This window comes from Convolutriloba macropyga, chromosome 2 (assembly GCF_964194025.1).
Source record: "Convolutriloba macropyga chromosome 2, txConMacr16.3, whole genome shotgun sequence".
NCBI lineage: Eukaryota > Metazoa > Xenacoelomorpha > Acoela > Convolutidae > Convolutriloba > Convolutriloba macropyga.
The window spans coordinates 55046995-55074061 of NC_134469.1; the positions used below are offsets into that span (position 1 = coordinate 55046995).

At 37.5% G+C, this 27067-nt stretch overlaps 1 protein-coding gene across 2 annotated transcripts in view; it reads left to right on the forward strand.

Annotated features, from left to right (window-relative positions):
* Positions 1–27067, forward strand: part of LOC142334508 (bridge-like lipid transfer protein family member 1) — a 274847-nt gene that overhangs the window by 137184 nt on the left and 110596 nt on the right. For both annotated transcript variants that reach the window (XM_075382600.1, XM_075382601.1), the window contains exon 16: positions 13064–13844. In XM_075382600.1, the coding sequence (XP_075238715.1) occupies positions 13064–13844 (781 nt within the window). The remainder of the gene's footprint in view (positions 1–13063; positions 13845–27067) is intronic.

A 27067-nucleotide genomic window follows, 5' to 3' on the forward strand; every position in this document is an offset into this window, starting at 1 on the left:
AACATCAGAAGGAACTCTTTCACCAGAGGAGCTGAAGAGGAGAGATACCACATGGCGACAGAAATCAAGAGGGTATTTCTGCTAAACTAAAGAAATCGGAAAAAATAAATTAGCGCAGTTGGAAAAAATCTCAAAAATCACAAATTAATGTTAAAGCAGCGACACGCTCGATTTGCTGGACAAATAGAACCAGACATCTGTGCCTAAATCACTGACAAAAGCTCACGTTTAATCAAATCAATAAAATGCTGAGGTGTTCCCATTACATTGTCAAAAGACATCGATGTTTTATAATTACCACAGATCAAGTATAAGTTCCTCCAGTAACTTTTTCCGAAATAGTATCATTGCCCCCTATTTCAATGGGGGCTCGTGTCCACCAGGGGCCAAACTGTATCATAGCATCTCTTAGAGAACAAACTAGATTATCAGGCACAATCCCATTCAAAAGTCCTTTCATATTAAAAGTCCTGCCCGATGCACCGCTCAAGCCTTGATATGGGTACACTTCAGTAAATATACGCGAATTCTGCTCATAGTCTGACAAGTTTGATAGAAAATTTCTTACTTAAAAGAGACTACCTATCTGACTAACATTGTTACAAAAGTCGTCACTCAGACCAACAATTTCCTCATTCCTTATTTCAAGCGGAAGTTTAGGCCACTTACTAATCTTAGTTTCAATTGCTCCCAATTACTAATCCCTGTTCCATCTACCCAAGGCATTTCTTTCCAACCACTTTCTAACAGTACTTCTCGATTAAATTACTCCTCTTTATTGATGCAACCTCACTTAAACCTTAAACATCAGAAGGACTTTTTTCACCAGAGGCGCTGAAGAGGAGAGATACCACATGGCGACAGAAATCAAGAGGGTCATTCTGCTAAACTAAAGAAATCGGAAAAAATAAACAAGCGCAGTTGAAAAATCTCAAAAATCACAAATTAATGTTTATTCTTCTGGGAAACTTATCACACGAAAACAAACAAATTCTGGATGCCGTGTCACAACTACCCGACGTCAAAATTGTTCCACAGATCTCCAAGGGGTACGGAATTTTCATCATTAAAAATTACTCAAACTCACCAAAACTTAAACTCCCAGAAAGTTACATGCACGAACTTATATAGAAGCTAATACAGGAAAAACCAGCTTAATCGCATCACAAACCAATACTCCAGACCTGTCAACTTTGTCAATTGAAAGCAAACGGAAAAGATCCACAGGAGAGTTGTTCTTTTCACTCATAAAATACTACAACATTTATGGCCGCGCCGCACCCAACACACGTATCGCTCAAACGTTTTGTCGGGCTACCCATCTAAAACGTGGACCAATTCGAAGGTCTTGAGAGCAAGCATAGCAGTTGCCAGGATTCCGGCGGATCATAGCCAACAAGCCCGATACCTACATTTACAGCTCGACAGAAACGCATTAAACTATTATCTACGCTTGCCAGAAAACACACGAAACGCCCTTGATGACGCATTAGAACAGTTACCCAACCTCTACTCAGGTCCAGACCAACGGCTTAATTTTGAGTTAGACTTGCAGAGCAGAAAATTTGATCCCGTGAAAGAACAACCAGACGATTTTCTAACTGACTTACAGCGGCTTGCCAACTTAGCAATTGTCGATGACGCTGGTGCCGGAATTGACCGCAATGACGAGCGGACCAAAGCGGATCCGAGAACAATCAAATACGAAAAAAAGTTCTCAGAAATTGACAATGTCGGAGTAAATGACTTATGCTCCATAGTCAAAAGGCGACCTCGAATAGACCAATTAAACCCAAAGGCAGCACACACCACAGCCTTTAACTCACTAACAAGTTCCCAAAACTCTGCTATTAACCAAGCGCTCGAAAATATACTGGCATCAGGAATAGCTTCAATTCAGGCATCAGTCTCACAAACAACGCCACCAAGATGGCCCATCACCACCCAAAATAAATTCAACAAGCCTTTCACAAGTTACAACAGAAATAACACAGCATACAGAACGCCAAACCAAAATAGGAGCTTTTCAGGTTATCAAAAGCGTCCCTTTTATCGAGCTAGAGGAAGAGGTATAGACGTGATAAGCAGATACAACAACGAAAGTCAACAATACAACCAGCGACAACGGTCTCCCACACCAATGCGGACTTTTTACAGGATATGCGCAAGCAAGCAGCACACCGCACGTGATTGCACTCAGAGACAACCACTTTATCGCGACGCCACAATGCCATTCAACCAACAGCCAAAAAACAACAGTCTGCATGCTTTTCTACAGAATATTTCTTTTTGTACACTTAGTTATAACTAGAATGTTTTCCTGATTCCCATCGAATTAGACTCAATTACAATGAATGCCATAGCTGACACTGCAGCATTTCGTAGCGCTATGTCACAAAAACATTTGATAAAATCTACAATCATCTAACGCAAAAACCTAGAAAACCGTCTCCACATGGTTTATGCATCAGGCTCAAATTCTCTTTACGACAAATTTAACATTCAAAATGGGCCATTTAGAGCTCACAGAGGACTTGATGTTTTTTGAGAAACTCAGGCGTACTACTTGGATTCCCTTTTTTCGACAAAATTGAAATAACAATTGACGCCCACAACAGCTATCTACACTTCCCTGATTTCACATTTATGCTGAGTTTGATGCAGACGGCAGGCTCATAAACATCAAAACAATTCAATAACAAGCGAAAAATTTAAATAAAAACAATCAATCGAGCTATAATGAACAGAAGATAATTGAACTCATGCCTTATCAACCATTAGAAGCAGATCACTAAATTGGAATCGTAGAGCCTACAACAAAATTCGAAAACATAGGAGTCTGCCTTACGAGTACAATAGACAAAATGCTGAAGGGCAAACAAATTCAGCTAATGGCTATCAACACAACGGAAGTATCGATCATAATCGAAAGTAACACATTACCTGCAACATTCACGATAATAACACCCGAACAAGCTCGCTATCTTATCCCATTAGAGCCGATGTTGCTGGATACAGATAATCTCTCAAAGACAACGAAAACCGTATCGAAACATTTAGAGAAAGTAGCTAAGGGCCAGCTAAATCACATCACAATTAACCAAAACGCAAATTATTGATTTCCGACCCCCGAGACAACTGAAGATCCATCCAATCTCACAGGACTAGAAAAACGAATTTACGAAGAACTCATTTGCTTCAAGAAGAGGGAATCCATTCGACCACTGGATCGTGTAGAGGATCGATAAACATTCTTGGAATCCTTTAATTGGCACGGAAGTGCTCTAAAAGTCGACGAAAAAAAGACAGAGATTCTCCTATTGGAATTCAACGATATATTTACAAGACATCGCCTTGACATTGGCTGTACCTCAAAATTCTCAGTAAAACTCAAGCCTGATACTGACAGACCAGTATATTCAAAAAACCAAAGTTTCTATCCACCTCAAAGACGATCTCCTAGTAGAACTTGCCTTATTACAATAATACGGCGTGATTACAACGTTGCCATTCAGTAGATATCACCAATCTTCGCAGAAAGAAAACCGAATGGAAAACTACGAGTGCTAATAGATCTGCGTAAAATGAGTCACCTGATTCGAAATGACTATAACAACAACAACAATTTCCCAATAGCAAACCTGGCTGATGCAGGAAGCCATCTTGCAGGCAAAAAGTTTTTTTGCAATGTGGATGGAAGCCATGGGCACTACTCCGTGCCAATGGGCGACTAGCTATCTATTCAACTGCTCGCTTTCAGTTTTGCTTCGCGAACATACGCATTTAGAAGATTAGCACAAGGACTGAGCGGAAGTTTCAGCGCATTCAGCTCATTCAAGCGACAGAATCTTGACCCCGTAAATACGGATGACAAATGTTTTCAATACGTAGGCGATATTGGAGTAGGTGCTCATGATCTCCCTGATATGCTGGAAAACTATCAGCAGTCTTTACGTGCATCAGAGAATCAGGAGTAAACCTAGCTACAGATAAATGCGCCTTTGGTTTGAAGGAAATTCATTTCTCGGGGAATACCATAACTTCAGAGGGTTTGACCTCCATCAAACAGAAATTTTCGAGGTTTCTCAGAACATTCAAGATGCCGAAAAATGTTGAGCAAACAAAGCGAATGATCGATTTCTTCAATTTTTACAAAGCCTTCATACCATAGATTGCTGAAAAACTTTTTCTTTTTTATAGATTACTTAAGAAAGAAACAGACTCCGAAACAAACAAGGAGCACAACATATTGTTAAAGAAACTGACACCAGATCTACAATCAGCCTGCGAAATATTACTGAAGCTACCGATGACCAATAGACAATATGTCATTATGGCCGATTTATCATTATATGCTGCCGGATTTGTATTAATGATCGAGGATTACACCCAAACGGCAAACGGGACGTCTGAACACAGAATTTATGCACTTGTAAGTTTCGGTTCACGTATTTTCAAACCGAATCAACTCAAGATGGCAATCTACTTGAAAGAATTTCTTGCCATTCATTTTGCCCTTGAAATGTTTGCCAACATCCTTTGGGATTCGAGAAACCAGTACTAGTTCTAACAGACAAAAGAGCTGTCACCAGATTCTTTCAAACAAAGATAATTCGACCAACGCTGTGGAACGCATTAGATCACGTCTTGAGATTTGACATAATACTAAGACATATCCCTGGAAAAGCTAACCTCGCGGCAGATTACCTCTCAAGGATACACAAACTCGAAGGAAAAACTCACACTTCGCATCAACTCGAAAATACCAAGCAGTGAAATCCAAATTGACACTACCGCCCAAGCCCCGGACAACTGAATCAACACACTTCTGCACTAAACATCAAAGGAAAATACTAGGAAATACTATCTCTTTCTGACCGTCAACGAAACAGATCAAACAGAAATCAATGAAGAGGTTTATATTCTACAAATAAAACCGGCGCAACTCCAGGCAATACATGGAGGCAATCCAATGGATGACTTTGATACAACCGGACACTCGCCATTGAGTCTAAGAACCGAACAACAAAAAGACCTAGACATCAAAAGAGTTATCCTTTGGTTCGAAAGAGTCCCACCGACAGCTGGCCAATATCTTTCAACAGGCTTGAAAAAGTACCTGAAACAGTACCTAAGACTTGCTATGTTTGACGGAGTGCTACACAGAAAATTTAAAATCATACAGGCAAGAGCTTCATCAAACAATACTTGTTCAAATCCACTTGCGGAAAGAATTACTCTTCCGCATCCACAACAGTGTCTGGAGCGGACATAAAGGAGTGTCGCGTGCCATAGCCGAATTTAGAAAACGGTTATATTTCCCCAATTTCACGGAAACACTAACTGAGTACATCAGAAACTGAGTGATGTATTCCTCATCGCCTTTGTCGGAAAAATGCACCCTTCACCGTACACCTTCATATTATCTGGTATAGATGTCTTCTCGAAATACCTATTCGCAATACCCCCGATGAAAATTGACGCAGACATTGTAGCCCGAGCGCTTATTTCTATCTTTCTGAAAAGGCTCAATCCCGTCTGAAGTAAGAGAAACAGCAGAAACAATAGATGTGGTAGACTACGTTTTTTCTGCAAACAGTTAATTGTGGTTGCCCACTCGATTATACTAACATGACTGAATCAAGATCCGGCTTACAATGGATAGCAAAACAAGCTATTATGGAAAACGAACTCGCATATAAAGATATCGAATCGTTAAAAATAGAAATGTTACAACTCCTTTGCTCACATGCCGGGACCGGCGCAACCTTTTCTCGAAAACCAAGAGCTGCCGCCGCTGCTGCATTAGCCACTGCAGTGTTGGCAAGAGGCATTGGCGCTGGAGACAAATTACTCTGGTTCATTAAATCAGTCTTTGGTGGATGCGACAAAAGAATAAAACGAAACCAAGAAAACATTAGACAAGCTATGGCTTATCTACAATACCTAACCACAGAACATGTGGAGCAAATCAGCACTAAAGAAAACGAAAAATTCTTTGTAGTCTCTGGGGAACTTAAAGCCATAAAAGAGGCCCAGGATGAAATAATTAAAACACAGAACAGAAACTGGGAGAAACCCGAGGGCCAGTTTACCGCGCTTCGCCAAAATGTACCCCATATGAAAACTGTGTACAGTACCTTTACGAGCGGGAAAAAATCAACCAACATAGTCTTCTTTTAAGCAACATCTTTCAAACAATCCTGGCAAACATTAAAACCTACCGAGCAGCATTGTACACTTTTCGCAATTATGTCCTGAACTCACACCTTTGATGAATCACAACAAAATGGGCTACAGGACCGATTGTCACTCGCCGTACCGATCCAAGACATTCTTTCTTACTGCGAGACAAAGCTGGTCACACAGGCTGAAACAATTGAATCAGGTCTTATCTTGACACTGGCCATACCGATGGCATCAAAAGATAGTTATGAACGTGCTACATACCATTCCCATCCCCATGCCAGATGGGAATACCGGCAAAGCATTAGTATGGCGTCTAGAAGCCAAATACATGGGCGTCTCGGACGACGGAGAAGACCTCGTGTTCATCAATGATAGAGCTCGAAAACTGTATTGGGTCCCAGAAATACGCAATTTGCACAAAAGCCATACTTGCCGAGCAGACTTATCGGTCCTCCATGGCTACACTTATACCACGACGACGAGTTACTTGCATTGCAACGCTGTCATTTGGATGTGATTGATTTGCCATTGACTGAAAAGGCTCGCAATCTCGACTTCGGTCGGTGGTTAATTACGTCAACAAGAGACGACTATACACTCACCGATAGCGCAGGGAATGGCAGCAACCCTTCAGCGAGAATTGAGCATCCTCGATGCAGAGTTTGGATCGTCACTTTAGGTTGTGGAAAACGATTACGTGGACCAAACTTTCACTTACGATCAGATCTTACTGCTTGTGATTCGGTACAGGCAATACGACTTGACTTCCAATTACCTGACCTAATAAGTACCATCATTAACCCCCTACCGCCACTTGAAGAATTACCAAGGTTCTCATCGAGATCAGAAGCACAAATTCAAATTCTACATCAGATACAGCCACAATTCCAACAAATTGATTGAAGAAGAACCAGCACACAAACGATCGAAAAGATAGAACAATCATTTTTGGAGAAAATTCAAGCACTGAAGCCCAAGCTTGAAAACAGACTGAAAGAATACATTCCATGGCAGATGTCACTGTTTGGATTCCTTGGGAGAAAGATAAAAAGGAAGCCAGTGCAAGTAGTTGCAATCAATGACTATGAATATCTGCAAGAGCATCCTGAACATCCACTACATAAATGTTCACTTTTTCAGCCTTTGGAAATTAAAAATGATTTTAACACCCAGTAGGACAACGATAGCACACGAATATGTACATCGTACTTCTTTTTGAGGGACTATCGATTGAACATATAAACAGACCTCCACCAGTCACTTCTCAACCAATTTGCACTCATATACCAGAACATGCACAACCAAAACTACCAACCCATTACGAGGCGTACGCACTCAGAACCATGAACATCGGAAGTGTTTAAAAAGGAATAAAAAATTCTTTTTAAAACGGAAAAAATTCGAAAACGCCAGAAATTTTCCCTTGGGAAGACTAATTTTGAAAAAAAAGTATCGAATAAAATTTTCAGCTTGAAAGTGCGATACTTCGAAAACTAGAAGATCTACGACCCTCAAACTTTCAGCCCAAAATTCGGACTCAAAATAATAACGGTTCCCCGGGCTCCTCGTGGAACCTGGCTTAAAAATTTTCCCCAAAACCTTTCCTAAAAATATCTGAAATAACACGAAAGTTTAAAAAGAACAAAAAAAGAAACTTTTACATTACAATGCTAATCTCATTAGCCTCTAAAGCGCGGCTTAGTTATCAAGCGCTAAAGAAGTTTGCGCCTAATTAATCGCAGTCCAGCTTTATACAAAAACAATGGAAGACCACGCGAAACAGAAATTAGCAACAGCATTCTTGATATTCGAATAAATGGAGATCTATCAGTTTCCTCAATTTTCGAATCCAAAAAGGGGAAAGCAGGGGCCATCAAACTCTAATACCGAAACAACAACCAAGGAATCACTTCTAAACAACCGAGAATAATGATAAATCAACTTACCTGCCAGGTAACAGAATCAAATAAAAGTAACTTAAAACAAAACAAAATCAAATACAGTATTTATCTCACAGGGGAAGCGAATTTATGAAATGCAACACAATTCAGACTCCAAAATTCAAAAAGATACACAATTTAACAAAAAGCTAAAGCGAGAAGGAGAATCTGAATTATCAACCAATCGCATGACAGGGAATTAATTTCAGAGAAGTGGAAATATTTTGAGAAATGCAGTACTTCACTCTTTATTACTTGAATGCAGAAAACAGACACCAGTAGTAGCATTTAGCAAATTGTTTGAAAAAGAGAAACTTTGAATGGCTGAAACAATTTACGAATTCCTCGTAGAAATACAAAACCCAATTTTTACATCCCTTAATCATTACAACGCCACAATTGACAGTTAAAGAATTTCCTTTAATAATGGTAAATCAACTTACCTGCCAGGTAACAGAATCAAATAAAAGTAACTTAAAACAAAACAAAATCAAATACAGTATTAATCTCACAGGGGGAAGCGAATTTATGAAATGCAACACAATTCAGACTCCAAAATTCAAAAAGATACACAATTTAACAAAAAGCTAAAGCGAGAAGGAGAATCTGAATTATCAACCAATCGCATGACAGGGAATTAATTTCAGAGAAGTGGAAATATTTGGAGAACTGCAGTACTTCACTCTTTTTTACTTGAATGCAGAAAACAGACACCAGTAGTAGCATTTAGCAAATTGTTTGAAAAAGAGAAACTTTGAATGGCTGAAACAATTTACGAATTCCTCGTAGAAATACAAAACCCAATTTTTACATCCCTTAATCATTACAACGCCACAATTGACAGTTAAAGAATTTCCTTTTTTAGACCAGGAACAACTCATGCGACTCAATATACGCCAGGAATTCATTATAAATGAAACACTAACCGTGCACACATAACCCTGTCACAATTTCATTGATTATACATCCCACGTTTGGTCGGAAATCCAAAACTTTATACATAACAATAACCAAAACGCCAACATTGATTTCATTTTTCACCATCAATTAATCATCAGCACTCTCCCTCAACACCCTCAGTATCCCGCGACTACGAAATTATTTCAAATGAGCCTTTAACCCCTTCCCCAATCGCAAGTTCCCCTTTCAGCCAACCCCTTTCCTAACCATAGACACCCCAAACTAAATATCCCTAAACACATCATTGCCCAGGTCCTCTAACCCTGAATTTCTTTCCCTCTAACATTATGAAGACACTCTCCCATATTTTGACTTTACAACCACAGGATTTACTCTATTTATGTATTTTTATATAGATTTTAAAATTTCCTTATGTTACTTTGATCAAAACCTCAAATTTCCTGACAATCCATTGTATTCTGGGTAACCAATTTCGAAAAAAAAACACCCACAACGTAATTTTTGGGAAAAATTCTCCCTCCTGCATTGATATTGTTTCATTTATAGAACTTATGAGTTATTTGTAAACGGAGATTTCGAATTAGTAAATATCTACTAAAATGAGTAATTTTAACCTTAGTACAAATTTGCCCTTTATAAATCGGGATATTTATCGACAAGACTACGACGCAGGTTACCTCCCAACACTTTCCCCCTTCCCTATGTACCTCTACTTACGTCATGGTTGCCGAGCAATGCTAGTGACCTTCGACGATTACATTGTCCGCAATGACGGAACCATTTCGCTTTTCGTCGAAATTGTTGACCCCGGCTACACACTAAAGACAATTACGTTTAGCCCCAGCTGTTATGACTACCAATAAGTTCTTAACTGTCTTAAAATCCTAAGCAGCGACACCCTAGAAGCCACATACGAACATAATGAATGATTTCCTGATACTTCGACGCGCCCCTCCCCAGACCCCTTCATTTTAATCTCATCCCCCTCTACAATGCATTTCGATGTAAATCTTGTGCATATATTGAACAAGATTTCAATACATTCCTTTTTTCACCCCACAAAAATTAGAAAATAAAATTACAAAAAAGTAGATTACTCACATTCAACCCTTTTCATGGTTCAAACCATTTCTACTTCATTTTGATCTAGTTTTTTAGACTTCTTTCGTCATTGAAGAAGAACGCATGAGGGAGCGCAGGCAACAACTACAAAACACTCAACACAACATATTAGGTGAGGGAAAAGCTCTTCAAAAAATGTACCTTACTAAAAAAATTGTTACTCGGGTAAATTGACACCAAACTCTAATCAATTAAACTAATTTGTTCAAAAGTAACTCACTTTTAACTCTGAAGCAGTACTTCCCAACAGGAGTCAACCACTTCCATATTAAACAATTGAGGAAGAATTTAATTTTGGAATGATTCAAACTCACCCTAAAGCAGATTTGAATTCTTTGGCAGTAGAAACGAATACACAAGTTTGCTTTCGTCATCCGCGTGGTCATCTTCGCTTGAAATACGTCCCCCCCCCCACTTACACTTACGTCTATTTGTTACGACTTAATCACCAAATGTGTGTGACTGAACGTGCTCTGTCACATCAGTTGCGCCGCCTACTTTTGCATCCCTATCTAGAGCCCACTTTAGTAGACCCGGTTTACCTTTTTTTTCAAAAATTTAACAACTCCTTTACGCACTCCAATTCCAAAAGAAATAAATGTTTTTCTACCTACATTAATCTTCTTCAAATCTTGTGCCTCCCAACCCGTTAGCAGTGACACGCCCTCAGACATAGTTAAAGCAGCGTGGCAACATAAGGAGGGCTGACAGAGCACGTTCGATTTGCTGGACAAATAGAACCAGACGTCTGTCCCTAACTCACCAACATTAGGCTCACGTTTAATCAAATCAATAAAATACTGAGGTGTTCCCATTACATTGTCAAAAGACATCGATGTTTTATAATTACCACAGATCAAGTATAAGTTCCTCCAGTAACTTTTTCCGAAATAGTATCATTGCCCCCTATTTCAATGGGGGCTCGTGTCCACCAGGGGCCAAACTGTATCATAGCATCTCTTAGAGAACAAACTAGATTATCAGGCACAATCCTATTCAAAAGTCCTTTCATATTAAAAGTCCTGCCCGATGCACCGCTCAAGCCTTGATATGGGTACACTTCAGTAAATATACGCGAAGTCTGCTCATAGTCTGACAAGTTTGATAGAAAATTTCTTACTTCAAAGAGACTACCTATCTGACTAACATTCTTACAAAAGTTGTCACTCAGACCAACAATTTCCTCATTCCTTATTTCAAGCGGAACTTTAGGCCACTTACTAATCTTATTTTCAATTGCTCCCAATTACTAATCCCTGTTCCATCTACCCAAGGCATGTCTTTCCAACCACTTTCTAACAGTACTTCTCGATTAAATTACTCATCTTTATTGATGCAACCTCACTTAAACCTTAAACATCAGAAGGACTTCTTTCACCAGAGGCGCTGAAGAGGAGAGATACCACATGGCGACAGAAATCAAGAGGGTCATTCTGCTAAACTAAAGAAATCGGAAAAAATAAACTAGCGCAGTTGAAAAATCTCAAAAATCACAAATTAATGTTTATTCTTCTGGGAAACTTATCACACGAAAACAAACAAATTCTGGATGCCGTGTCACAACTACCCGACGTCAAAATTGTTCCACAGATCTCCAAGGGGTACGGAATATTCATCATTAAAAATTACTCAAACTCACCAAAACTTAAACTCCCACAAAGTTACATGCACGAACTTATATAGAAGCTAATACAGGAAAAACCAGCTTAATCGCATCACAAACCAATACTCCAGACCTGTCAACTTTGTCAATTGAAAGCAAACGGAAAAGATCCACAGGAGAGTTGTTCTTTTCACTCATAAAATACTTTCCAACCAATTTCTAACAGTCTTTCTCGATTAAATTACTCCTCTTTATTGATGCAACCAGTTCCGTCCTTTGCCGTATATATCTAAAAAAATTATTCTATCAAAAAAATTGGTTAATCCCAACCTGATAATAAACTACATGATTTCAATCTTACCTTTGCATTGACTGGCTTGATAATATATTAGAATACTTTAAACCCAGTAACTGTCTCGCCATAGATATTACTCTGAAATATTACATTTGAACTCTTCATAACAGCAACTTAGAATAATAAGAAAAAAATACTTATAACTCAGCTCTAAAACTAAAGAAGAAAAATTATTTTTAAAAGAAATGCAAAACACGAATTATTCATTCGTTCTTCATTTGATTCTTGTGAAACTTAATGCTATTTGTCATCCTGAGAACTTATGAAATTTTCTTATCTTAGCAGAATGCCGGACCCTTGCGAACCTAAACACTTAAAAAATATTTGGGAAAAGAAACATAAAAATCGCACTTAAACGTTAAACATCAGAAGGAACTCTTTCACTAGAGGCGCTAAAGAGGAGAGATACCATAACCCTATTGAAAGGTTTTTGAAAACTTTTTTTTCATATAAAACTCTAATTTTTGTAAAATAAGTCTTTGTTTTAGAACAAGAAGTCGGAAGAAACTATTCAGAAATCATATTTTTTCTCTAAACTCATAACCAATTTCTTTGTTGTAACAGCAGTAACAGTTATCAGGCCACTGATATTCAAAAGTAATATTGTACTGGTACAAAATTTCTATTAAAATGGGGAAAAACTAAATTGTACCAAGAATAACACAAAAAATGAATAAAACTACTGTGAAATGTTCAAATATTCACAAAGGTTTCAGCCGAAATCTGAAAAATCCAATTTAAATTTTCTACGCTCATCCGGCTTTCTGATTATACCACTCTTGTCTTTCCACCTCAAGTACAGCAGACTGAACAGACCAGTTGGGCATATAGTTCTCCTCCCTCACTCTGTGGATCTGAGCAGAGTTTTGGTTATGTGCTCTGGCAGTTTGGTATCGCAGTGTCATAGTAAATTTATGACTTGTCGATGTTTAGGTTGTTGGCATACTATCAGTTCCTATTGCCGCAAGTAAAGATGGATTACAAAGAATCGGAGGATGAAATTGACCACAGCTTTTTAATACATAGTCATCTCTCTCCATTAGCTGATAACATTGTCCACGTTGATGCCGAAGGACACATTTCCAGTAGCATTGTTGAGCCGGGACTGGATATGAATATCATAACACCAAAGGATAAAATTGACGGAGCCAAAACATCGAACCAGTCTCAGCAGCAGTCATCGCAGGGCTTCTCCAGACAAGCAAATCTGAATCAAACTGGAATGGGTAAACAAAGATCCTCAACAGTTGTCAGATCAAGTTCTCACAGGCGAAGCAATGTCGGTTATGAGTCGAAACCTGGGGAGGAACATACGGAGGTGATGGTCACTTTTGAGGAACCGATTTGTGCTTTGCTTTCACCTTTGATGATGGGTGCTGTCTCGCGTTATCTCGATAGCTGTTCTGCCTACATAAAATCTAGTCACCCTGGTAACGTTTTGTTCAATTTGCACCAAAAAAGTGTCTCAGCAGCAGCTAAGCATTTCCTTTCCGAAGATCAAGACGAGCCGAATGCTGAATCGGAGAAGAATCATCACCGAAAGCCGGCAAGAGGAGCGAATAAGAATACGACTCCCGAAATGTTGTCCCAAAAGCCCCACCAGCACACTGCTACGCAAGATGATGATCTGACTGATGTTCGGCGAGAGATTTATGATGATCCAGTGCCAAATCCTATTGCTCATTCCTTTACCTTTACACTTAATATCTCAGAGGTAAGCTATCTTTGTTCAAGGTTTGTCGAAATTAGCTTGCTCGTATGAATATTTTCTTATCGTAATAATATCAGGCACTTTTAATACCTTGTCAGTATACTGTTTAGCTCATTAATTGTTCTTATTACTGTCGAAAGGTCATTTTGAGAACAAGTCTACACCTCACCTATCTACATCCGCCACCACCTTAACTAACCCCCCTCCTCCTACCTACCTACACCCCAACACCAACCCACACCAGAAAAACTAAAATGTGTCTGCTTTTTCAAAACACTATAGTTTTATTAGGTGTTTAATTTTTCGAGATTATATTGCACGATTCCTCGAGTCATTCCCGGTCTTCTACCGGTTGTTTGTTTAGCTGAAGCTCTTTTGTTCATGACTCGAACGTTTGACTTTGTTTCGAACATTGGGTTCTGTTTTAAAACGTTGTCTTCTGTTTTAGAAAAACAAACTTTAGCAGCTGCTTAGTTATTAATATATAGTGATTAGGTACAGCTGGTAATGTTCAAGATCGAAAGATCATTTGAGAAATTTTCTTCTGTAGCAATTTTCTATCCCAATTACAGAACCTGCCACCTACCTACAACTCACATATTATCTACCCCTCACTACCTACCTACCCCCACTACCTATCTACTCCCCCACCTTCCTGCCCCCACCTAAATAACCCCCCGCCTACCTAACCCCCGCCCCGCCTACCCACGCCTTCCCCAGCTACCTCCTCCCCTTGCCTTCCTGTCACCTGGACCTGCCTACTTTCTTCTCATCCATCTACACTCCCCTACCTACCTACACCCTCCTGCCTACCTACCCCCACCCACCACCTCCAATTCACACCCTGCTTTTTTCAAATGACTATAGTTCTATTAGGCATTTATTTTTTCTTTAATGTTTCCGATATAGGTAGAACAGTGGCTCTTTCTCTTTGATGATTCTGATAATGCACGACTCTTTGATTCGTTTCCGGTGTTCTACCGGTTTTGTTTTATGCAAAGTTTTCGCTTGACTGAATCGATTTTTTGAGTGAGTTTTGCGCCCTCTACTTTGTTTTGCGTGATTTAATTTCCTCTGCCATTCAGAATTTTAAGCAGCTGAACTCAAGTGGTCGCAGTTCACAATTAAACGTCAAATGAAAAGTGCGCCGAAATTGGTCGTAATCATTCTAATTTGCAATAGAGTAGAGCTCCCGCTAGTCTATTCTTCTGGCTTTAGTGAGTTATGGTTTTTAATTCTAGTTCATTGTGTGTAGTGCTATTTACTGAAGCGTTTTATTAGCTTGTGAATTTTATTGTTATTTTGAATGATGTCTTTTATAATATAGCAGGGTCTTTTATTTAATAGCCCAAAAGCGATAGCTGGGGCTATTATTCTCTTAATTTTTACAAATTCAAATAATTTATATTGTACTGGTGCGCGTAATGTTATCTTTTTACGACTCGAAGGTGCGTATTGGTGGAGTGTCTTTTTTGATCGGCAATATTTTGTAGTGTATTTGGAACAGGAAGTGAAATGCGTGAAAAGAAAGTGCTTATGCCAAATTGTCGAAGAATTTGCAGAAGAGATAGTGGTCTTCTGTTCATATAGCTTATTTGACAGAGAGCGAAAACAGGTGTGAAAAAAATTTCACTAAGCAAAAAAAAATATATTTGATCACATTTGTTTTTTTTTAAAGCAGTTTCTATCGTTTTTAACTCTAACCTTATCAGTGAAAATGGTTTCTCTCAATACTCTTGTTAGTGCGTCTGGCTTTTTTGACCATCTGAAGCAGTTTTTAAATTTTGGTGTCAAATTTTTGGTTATTATGTATCGTTTTGCCTTGTTTTACGCTTTTTTTCAGAAGTTTTTGCATTCTTCTTAAATTTTCGATAACATTTTGGGAGTTTTTTTTGGTTAAAATCAGTTTTTCTGGAATTTTCTACTGTACCTTAACCTTTAATTTTTGTAGTTTTTATATAGCTGAGCAATTCCATAGGTATTTTACTATGACGTGACACTCGAAAGCTAGACAGTGCACTTTTTACAGAAACAAATCTAAATTTGTATTTTTTTAGGTTGTTCTTTGCTTTTTAAATTTGTTTTTTTTCTCTGTGAAGTTTAGGGTTGGTGACTTCTCTATCAAACGATGTAATCAATCCAATTCTACAAATAATGGTTGAGAAATTGCGTTTTATCGTTTTATAGTTTTTTTGGCCTTCCGCAACTTTCCTTCGGTTTTTTCTCAATGAACCAGTTACATTGTCTTTCAATTGGTTTTAATTTGTTGCAAACTACATGTTTTATTGTATTACAAAGTGTTTTACCAACAGTACTTTGGGGTCACAAGTGAATTTTTTCAGATGATTTGAAAGTTTTTTTTCAGGTAATTTTCCGTGTAAATTTTCCTGCTATTGTTTCATGATGTTTTTTATATAATCAAATAGGAGCTGCATCAGGTCAGTGAAGATTTTAAAGGTTTCTGTTAATTTTTGAATGTTTTTCAACTAACCCTTTGTACTGCTTTGTAGAATTTATTAGTAACTGAATTGAAGCCTTAAACTATCTACTGCAAATTGACTTGAATTCTGTTGGTACAAAAGTTACTTCTTTAATAGAATTTGCCAAGAATATTATCAATTTGATACAATTTTTGCATATTATTAGAGCTTTTACATTTCGTTTTTAATTGCTCTCAAACGAAGTTTGTAGCAATTATATTAGTCCTGTTGGTCTTTTTTTTATGCGATTTTTCGCTTGACCGATTTTTCGTCTGACGCTTTTGACTTTTCGTCCTCAAAAACGGGATAAACAGGTAGCGCCCAGCGGGCATTAAGTGCTCTTAGAGCCTTTCAGCTCTGTTTCAGCTCAAACTGTTTTGGAGACTTATAGTTATACTTATGGTGTGATGAAGGGCGGTTCTGAGAGGTTGAGAACTCCCCCCCCCCCCCCCCCCCCCCGTTGACCCCCATCCCCAACGCGCTGTTGCCACCCCCAACCCAGTGTTGCCCCCATCAGCCCCCAGTGCACCCCCCCGTAGCTAGCTACTGACGAAGCCAACCGCTCGCCGGTCGTTTGAGAGCAATTCGCCCGACGTTAGTCGGTTATGTTTATAAATAGAGGTTTGTATGGTTAATATGTCTTGCCCAAGTTTGTTTGGTCAGAATAATAGACTGGCTTGCGTTTTGTTTATCCAAAATTTGATTGTTATTTTCTCTGAGCTTTCAGGAGATACTAGCCGCTCTTTCGGGATATACTAGTCAATTGAAAGGCAAGTTTCTTCGGCGAAGACTAGTTAGAGTTGATTCCGGAGTTCTTGTTGCTACGTTTTTTATAGATATTTCAAAACAGGAGTGTATTTAAAACAGGATGTAAAAGTCTATGCCGCACTTGAAAACTAAATGTTTAGGTCAAACGGCCGAATGAATTGTATAGCAGAGAAGAGAGAGAGCGGGAAAAGTAGAAGTGAAAAATTTTCGCTTAGCCAGCATTTTTTTTGATATTGTGCGGCATTTTCGAAGCTGGTTTTTTTATGTTAAACTCAGTTTATTCAGTTCAAGATTTTTCTCGATTATTAAAACTAGCAAAATTGCCTTTCGAAGCGCTTTTGACCATGAAGCAAGTAATGCTTTTTTATATTCAATTTTGAGCTTTTTAATAGCCGCCCTCAGCCGGCTAATATAGCGCTCCTATTTTTTTTTACTTCGTCGAACTTTTTTTCGCTTTACCATTTTGCCGCTTTTTCAACATTTTGCGTGAAATCTTTTTGACTTCTCTAGGCTAGTTTCTCTCTTCTCTCATTCTGCTAAAAGTGAATTTGAACATCAGTTGCTCAGCAAAGCAATTCAAAATAAACACAGTCAGTATAAAAAATTGAAGTAATAGAAACGGGATAAACCCATAAAGCCCAATTTAAGATGCCCGCTATTTGAACGTCGTTCCTATAAGTCTTAGTTACCATCGCTTGTGCTTATTGGTATTGATAGTAGCCCCTGTAGCCTCTCTCTAAGAAACAGAAATATGTTCAACTACAAAGAAATGCTATCAAAATAAATCGGACTTAAAAAATGTTTTTGAACAAAAATCTTTTTTTTTCAATATCTTCTATTCTTTCAATCCCAATCATGCTTATTGGAATCAACGGCGGCTATTTTCCGGCAATCTACCGGGTATGTTTTGACCTTGTTACCCAATTGGAGAGTTTTTAGAAGTTTTTTCAGCAGTTTTTGAATCCTTTTGCAAGTTCGTATACCATTTGGAGAGTTATGTAGTTCAAATTGTGTTGACTGCATTTCATTATGAGGTGTGATATTTTTGCGGGGTTTTAATTAAAGAGTAATTTTTGAGAAAATTTTGCCCAATTTTCTGTTTTTTTTTAAGTTTCTTCTGATTTTGTGCTTGTCGCTATAGGGTTTATTGTACAATCGTTATATAGTTATTTATAGCTGCCGACAGCCTCTCAAACGGCTATTATTTAAGCGCTCTCCTTTTTTTAATTCGCTTTACCTTTTGATCACGTTTTTCATTTTACATAGGTCGCGACATTCACGTTTGACTTCTGACTTACCTGGCTCACTGTTTCAACTGAATGGATTTTAAATTCTTTTGTGCATTAAATTAAGCAATCCAGTGAATACGGTGAATGTCAAAAGATCATAATCAAAAGAAACTGGATAAACCGATAAAGCCCGGTCATTAGGTCATAGTGCATTAGGTTATCGAAGTTCATTAGAGCGATTGCTAGCTGATATTAGTATTAAGCTTAATACCCTTCAGTTTAGAAGTTGAAATCAGTTTTGGTTTTGTCAAATAAATTTTTCTCTTTATTTTCCTGTTTCAATCCCGATGTGCGTCTAGCGCGTCAACGGCGGCTATTTTCCGGCAATCTGCCGGCTATGTTTCTGTAAACGATATTCCTAAAAGGTACCAGTACTGACTAGACATGACATTTTTCACAGATAAGTAATGCAAATTTCTCATTTTCTTGCGTCTTTTTATTGTTGTTTAGCATATATCTGCCAGGTGTTATGTGATTGCTCGATCAAATGCAGTATTAAAACGTTTATCTCAAAAAATGGTTATAATTTCACCATTTAACCTTTTTGTGGATATTTCGGTTGAATTTTTCAAATAGAAAATATTTTTTTTTCGATTTTGTCCTTCACTTCTCCCTTTCTTCGGTTCTCTATATAACAAAAATTTTCGCTAGTCTTTCTGTTTTTTTGCCCTCAAACAAAGTTTTTAGCAAGTATATTAGTCCTGTTGGTCTTCTTTAATGCATTTTTTTGCTTGACTTATTTTTTGTCTAACCCATGACTTAAAAAACGGGATAAACAGGTAGCGCCCAGCGGGCATTAACTGCTCTTAGAGCCATTCAGCTCACAGTCTTCTAGTGCAATTCACAGAAACTGTTTTTGAGACTTATACTGATGGTGTGAAGGGCGATTCTTAGAGGTCCCCCCCCCCCCCCCCACAACAACCCCCCCCCCCCTCACGACACACACACATCAGGTCCCCTCAATTAACCCCACAAATCCCCACCCCTGCATATTGTTCAGGCCGTAAGGGCCCCGTGCAGCCAAAGACCCCCTCTCACCGTTGTAGCCCCCCCCCCACCATCTGTCCCACCCCCTGACCCCCCCCCCCCCCCCGCTGCGATCACCTCACGCACCTTCAATTGAACTAAAGCTAGCCTCTCTAAATCGTTACTAACTACTGACAAAGCCAACCGCTCGGCGGTAGTTTGAGGGTAATTCCCCCGACGTTAGTCTTTCTGTTATTTGGTAGTTGTTCATTGAATTGAAAATCAACATAGCACAAGGTATTTGTACAATAGTTGTCTTGGAGGCGCAACTTTTTATTGAGCGCTTTACCAGTTTTTGTTCTTGCATACTTTTCCATTATTATTTTTCCTGTTATTGTTTCGAAATGATTTATATGATTTAGTGTGCGTTTCTTTATGCCAGTTAATTTTGTCAATTTTCTGATTCGAGTATTTTCCGGAAATTTCCTGGCTTTAATTGTTGAATGGCCAAATATGAGTAATGGTATTAATCGCGCTGGTGTATTAAGAGAAACGAAAAGCGAGTAATTATATGTCGTGACATTGAGAAAAAGGTATTAAAACAGATTTTTGGTTTTTAAGTGCGATTTTTTTTCACGAGCGCAATTTGACTTCTGTTTTTGCTGTTTTCGGCCCGTTTTCTGTACGAATACTGTTACAAAATAAAACGTGACTTTTAATAAGGCATAGTTTCAATTGTTTAAAACCGTCAATAGGAAACATATTGGTTTTCAAAGACTTAGACGCTATTTGTCTTCATGAAATCAAAGCGATTTTTTTGGATTTTGCCTGTTTTCGTCGCTCTTTTTGTTGTTTCGTTATTAAGTTTCATCAATGATAGGTCTGGATGGCTCGTATGGACTTTTTGTGGTGTTTTAAGTTGAATTCATGGTTTTAGCCACGTTGACACTAACCGTTTTAGAACCGGTTTGACACTAACCGTTTAAAGTTTTATCGATTTGTTTTTTGATTTTTTCATCTTTTGTAGTTCAATTTTCAATAGCCGCCGTAAGCCTTTCAACGGCTATTATTTAGGCGCTTTCCTTTTTTTAAAATTCGCTTTACTTTTCGATCACGTTTTTCGTTTTACACAAGTCACGATATTCAAGCTTGGCTTGTGACTTGCTTCACTAACTGTTTCAACTGAATAGCTTTTTCGTGCATTGAATTAACCAATCAAGCCAGTTAATAAGGTGAATGTCAAAAGATCGAAATCAAAAGAAACGGGATAAACCGATAAAGCCCAGTCATGAAGTCTTTTTGCATCAGATTATCAAAGTTCATTAGAGTGATTGTTCGCTGAAATTAGCATTAATCTTAACATCATTCAGTTTAGAAGCTAATTTTTGTACAATTCTAGATCTAACTGAAACTGCACGCCAAATTGGAAAAGTTTTTGATACTGAAAAGCGCGTCAACAGCGGCTATTTTCCGGCAATGTGCCGGCTATGTTTGTTTCGTCGCCTAGTTTCCTCATGAACAGCTCTATTTGGCTCTCTGATGAGTCGCAGTTCTGATTCTCATCTAAGAGTTTTCACGTTGACAACAATTTCTTTCCAATATTTGTTTTTTTATTTTGTACATTTTTTCTAGTGTTTTTAATCTGTCACCTAATCTCATTAAAAATAGTTTTCATTGGCTCTTTTATCAGGCCTATTTGAGTTTATTTTGTTTTTTATTTCAAAAGTACAGTTTTCAACGACTTTTTGAACACTTGTTTTCAAAAACTTTCATTGCCTTTTTCGGATTATATATTTTAAGTGCCTTTTTCAATATTTGGAGTTTTTCAAGTTTAAAATGTTTTTGAATTTTTTCCCGGCAACAAGGGACTAGGTACATCCTCCAAGTGTTGATAATTAGCTGCTGCTTAGTTTCTAAAGTTAATGGAATGGTTTTCAATATTTAAGTGACTCGAGTTTTATCAATTTTTTAATAAATTTTTTTTTCAAATTTTTGGAACATTATTATCTTGTTCCAAGTTTACGGATCTTTATGCTCCAGTGAATCTATTTAAAGCTTGATAATGTTTTTGTCTTTTTCTGAGTTTAGAGTTTAACGATAATTACTGGACATCGAATTTTTTTAGGTCTTACAGATGAGTTACTTGACAGAGCTCCGGAGACAAACAATGGTTTTGATTTTTTTTCACTGTGAAATCTAGAAAGTTTTAAATTTCGCACTTAGTGATTTTTTCGATATATGATTTAATTACTAACGAGGCTAGAATACTTAAAGTTGCATAGTCGAATCTCATCATCGGAAATAATCCTGGCTCTCTCTCTCTGTCGGTTGAGGTTTCTTTCCTCTTTCTTGTTCAATTTTTATCAATCTCCCACTCTACCTCTCATCTCTCCCTTTCTCCTTAACTCTTTTATTGATTACCCTCATTAACGCTGAATTATAATGGAACTGTTTTTTTAAATCATAAATGTCTAAACTAGCATTTTTTTAGGAAATCATTGTTCATTGCTCTCAAACGAAGTTTGTATCAATTATATTAACCGGTTGGTCTTTTTTATGCGATTTTTCGCTTGACGAATTATTTGTCTGGCCCATTAGACTTTTCGTCCTCAGAAAGGAGTTAAGTTTTGTTAGGGCCTTTCAGCTCACTAGTCTCCAAGTATGCGATTCACAGAAACTCTTTTGGAGACTTATACTTGTTTTGAAGATAGTTTCTTAGAAATTGCCCCCCCCTCCCCCTACTTCAGCCCCCACCCCAATCCCCAACCCTGCACATTCTTCAGGCCGTAAGGGTCCTGTGCAGCCAAAAACTCCCTCCCACCGTTTACGCGGGCCTCCTTAAACTTAAGTTAACTGCAATCAGAGCCAATCCCTAGTTTGTCGTTCAGAAGCAATTTGCCGCGGAGAGTAAGGCTAAGTTTTAAGGATTTAAGATACTAAGAAAGTGGTTGTTTACTTTTTTTCAATTGTTTATCAGTTTCCATCAATCATGAAAATTGTTAGCGAGATACATCGATAAAGCTCGCTGCAATTAGGTGGCTCTGGATTTCTACTCGAGCTTTGCACTTATAATCTCATCAAAACAGAGGAAGTATAAATGCGTGTAAAGAGCTATTTTGTTGGTCTGCTTATCCTGTGCGCTGTGCATCAATACATTACTGTGCGCCCATCCTGCAGTAGTTTGAAAAAGTTGAAAATTTTGGAATTATTTGAAGATAGCTGTTTATCTTTTTTTTTCTCAATTGTCGTGATGCCAAAACAACATTTCAAGTGCTTCCGTGAATCTTGGATTTCAGTTTTCTTTATTGATTATATCAGTTCAGTCTCGAAGAATATATGTCTTATGCTTTCCCAATCTGTATTTTGAGTCACCGATTTAATTGCGGGGATCCTAATGTTAAAGACCATTATGATGAGTTATTTCATGACAATTTTTAGGTCTGTGTTCTTGAACGGATCATTTTTTTGTCTAACCTAAGGATGTTGTTCATTTTAAACGTTGGCAGATAGGTTTCTTATAATGGGTAAATTTGACGTATTAAGATTAGTGGTTGAGTCCTTTCTGACATAATTATATCGTAAAATCTAAAATCTTTTCGGCTTTTTGGGTTTTTTTCTGAATGATGTGGTAAATGTTTTGTAAATGTGAAATTATTTGATATCAATGCTGAAATCTTTTCTATTATATCAGAGATGTGATTTTAAATCAATTTTTTCAATAAATCTGGTGAGGAAAAGAATAAATGTTTTCAGACAAAAATAGTTCACATTTTTTGTTTCGTCGTCTGATGCTGTTTTTTGCGTTTTACATCTCACACAACAAAGCTGAAAAGGTTAAATTTAATCATTTGTTCGTCTCTATAACGTTTGATATTCGCGCGTGACATCATTTCTCTCTCTCTCTCTCTCTCTCTCTCTCTCTCTCTTGCGAAAGTTTAAATGTCGTTTACTTGATTAGATTTTGACTTTACGTGGCATACCTCACTGTATAAATTTAAAGCCTATGCATTTTGAAACTTAAGTTTAATTATAATTAGTTTAGGTTCAAAAGAACTCATATGTAATAAAGGTACTTTAAAAAAGGCTTCCATATGTGTAACTTAAGTCTGTATCTGTTTCTTTCTGTATTAAATGGCACCCAAATCCATTTCACAGCTATTTTGGGCAAGGTGCCGGCTGTGTTTCACAACGGATGTTGGTTGTTTTTGACAGCTGTCTGTGGACGACTCGAAGAGCAGTTATAGGGTCTTCTTTGCGAATCGAAAATGCAATATTTGCAGGGCAACTTCTTTTGATTGATAGATAGTTTTGCTGGAGTTACTTTCAAACATGAAATATCGCACGTGCGAACTGAGTGTTAAGGTAATATTTTTGAACGAAATTGAGGTCCAGAGAGAAGAGTTTCCGCATTATTGATAGAGAAAGTGCAAATGGTAGGTGTGACATTTTCAATGTAGCTTTATACTTTAACTCACTTTCTCATTTTGTGGTAAATCGACAAATTTGTTATTAGAATTTTGGAAAATTTTGAGGTAAAGCAATCAATTTTGTTGTCTTGTTGTCTTATTCTTTTTTTCCTATTAGGCAGTTTTTGTTGTAGTTTCAGGACGTGTTTTCAATCCAAGCTAATCCTTGGCTTACATGCTTAAGTGCTGAAGATAAATCTAAAGGGTCTGCAAACTTCTGTCTTTTACTGCTGGAAGCCTTGGGTTCTGCGTTTTTAGAGAAGACATTTTTTTTCATGGGAATTGTGAGGGGGCATGTTTTTTTGCCTTTTGTACATTTATAATGCACATCAGATTTTCAATCTGAACCTTTTGAAAATGTGAGTTCCGCCGTTTTTTTTCCTTTTTGTATTCTGTCTGAGATCCTTTTCCTAGCGATGAAAGGGAAACGGTTGTGAGATAAAAAATTTTACCATTGAGATGGGACACTTTTTCAATATCTTGTCGGAAAACTTGATTTAAAAAATGAATGACTTCGAATGATTGTTTTTCTATGGATTGTTTTGTTTTTTCCATTCTTTACTTTATCTGGTTTCGACTTTTTCTGGACCATCCGCAATATAGTATCTGGAATAGGATTAGCGGTTAAGCAGAAGGAACTTTTTTCGGAAAGTTGAAAAATATGGTGATTAATTGCTCTCGATCGAAGTTTGAATAGTTATTGTCAACGTCTTTTTTATTTAAAGTTTTCGCTTGACCGATCTGACTTTTCGAGTGACTTTTACGCCTTCGACTTTTTTCGTTTTGCGTAATTTCCTCTCTCGTTCACAGATGTCAGAAGCTGAACACAAGTTGACTGCAGTTCACTACCAAAAGTCAAATGAAAAGTGCGCAAGAATTGGTGTAGTTTTTCATTTTAATATAAGTGCTTATAGCGGTATAAATTAACCTCTAGTGACGTCATTGAAGCCGCTCTTAATGAGTTTAGATACTCCTCCGGCTGTGCTTTTTATTCTGTCGGCAGATTTTTGTTTTTTATTGGAAAAATGTTTTAACATAGTCATGAGGGTTATTTTTTTCAAAACCGACCCATGGCTCAAAACCGACCTTAATTTGAATCTTGCTTCTTAAATTTATCTTATAGGCTAACTATAATTTTATGCGTGATTTGGTTTTCTCTGTTCTCTTAGGATTAAATAACAGGCGTTTTGCTTGCTGACGTCTTTGATATAAGTTCATTCATTAAATCAGTTTTTGTTGTCGGCACTCAAAAAATTTTCAAAAATTTTACAATTGAAGTTGCGGAGTTATCGACTAATTTTGTCTGCCAATTTGTTTGCACTATTGTTATTAATTGCACCTGAGGGAAGTTTAAATCCTTTATTTTAAGCGTCTGTATCTTTTTATGCAAAAATTTCGCCGGGCCGTTTTGTGCTATAACATTATTTTGCTCTCGATTGACTTTTTCACTGTTGACTTGTTGATTTTCGCGTGATCTAAACTGCTCGCATTCCAAAATTAAGTTGTGTGTAAAAAAGAGGTTGTAACTGAAATGAATTCGAGACTGTGATTGCGTTGTGGGAAAGGGTTCGAACCCATCCCTGGTTGATTTTATGTATCCGCACTGAATTAAATTGCCCCGACTCTCGTTCAAGGGCAATTCGTCTGACGGTATTTGCTTTGTTTATTTTTCAAAATCTTTCCATATCACCTGTTAGTTTTTTCAAGGGTTTTGCTGCGTTAATAGTTTGTTTTTCGACTACACAATTTTTTGTGTTTTATAAGTCCGTTTTCTTGGTAAGAAAAATTTCGGGTTCAATTTTTTGAATCAATTTCTCATTATTTGTGGGTGGGAAAATTGAGATATATTCTGTCTGATATAACTTTATATTCTCTCTGATATCAGTAAATTGACATCGATTTCTTCTGGTCTTATGTATCACAACAAAGTTGTGAAAAATGGCAAAGACAACGAGTATATTCAAGGTTTAACTTTTTCATACTTTTAATTAAGTGTCAGAAGTAAACGGTTCTGCAGATGGTTTTTGTCATTTTTGAAATTTTATTTGACTTTTTTATTCATTTGATCAGGGTGACGCCGATAAGACCCCAATGGTATCCCTCCTAATAACGTCTCTACTGAAAGAGTTCCTTCTGATGTTTAGGATTTAAGTGCGCTGTTTATGTTTCTTTTCCCAAATATTTTTTAAGTGTTTAGGTTCGCAAGCGTCCGGTATTCTGCTAGATAGGAAAATTTCACAAGTTCGGAGGATGACAAATAGCACTAAGTTTCACAAGAATCAATTGAAGAATGAAAGAATAATTCGTGTTATGCATTTCTTATTTATACCTTTTATTTACATTTTTGTCTAATAGTGAATATTTTATAAGTTTTATATGAGTCTGAGTCTTCATGCTCGATACTGCGGCTATCTAGAAAAGAGCTTAGCGTGGGTTGTAAAACCCATTAACATGTGAGTTTGAGTTCTGGTTTTAAGTTGTGTCAAGTTTTTCTAGATCGTAAATAATCAGTTGTGTGGCTTTGTTATGTGCTTTTTTGTGTGTCATCTTTGCTTGTGAGAGGATTCCTCGGAATGATTCTGTGGCAATTTATTGCCGGTACAATACAGCTTTCGTCATTCTGTATGTGGTGACTGCGTGGAGGCTTCTGGAGCCCAGATGATTAGTTTTGCTATTATTCCCTGCGTAGCTGCGTTGGCAATCTCTTTCTTAGTGTGGTTAGGAGGCCCAGAGAAGTCCGTTAACCTTAGTTGTAACGTCAGTGAAATTAGATTTGAGATGAACTTATGCAAATTTTTTGGGAAATGTGGTTAGAGTTAATTGAAGTGGTTCCCAAATGTCTCTTTTTATTATTTGCTTTGAGATATCCGAAGGAATAGATTAACCGAAACTGGGGTAGATTATTGTGAACGGGTGTTGTTAATCAAAGATTTGAATATTGTGTGAATATATATTGATTTCAATTTGTTAGCGGTCACAGGGTTTGACTTTCTTTTTGCTTTGTTTAGGAAGGGGGGCTTGAACTAGATTTTCTTCTTCAGTTTTAGAGCCGAGTTATAAAGTATTTTTTCTTATTATTCTGAGTTGCTTTTATGAAAAGTTTAAATGTATTATTTCAGAGTAATTTCCCATCTCTGTTGCCATATGGTATCTCTCCTAATAGCGCCTCTACTGAGAGAGTCCCTTCTGATGTGTAGGATTTAAGTGCGGTTTTTATTTTTCTTTTCCCGAGTTTTTTTTAAGTGTTTAGATTCGCA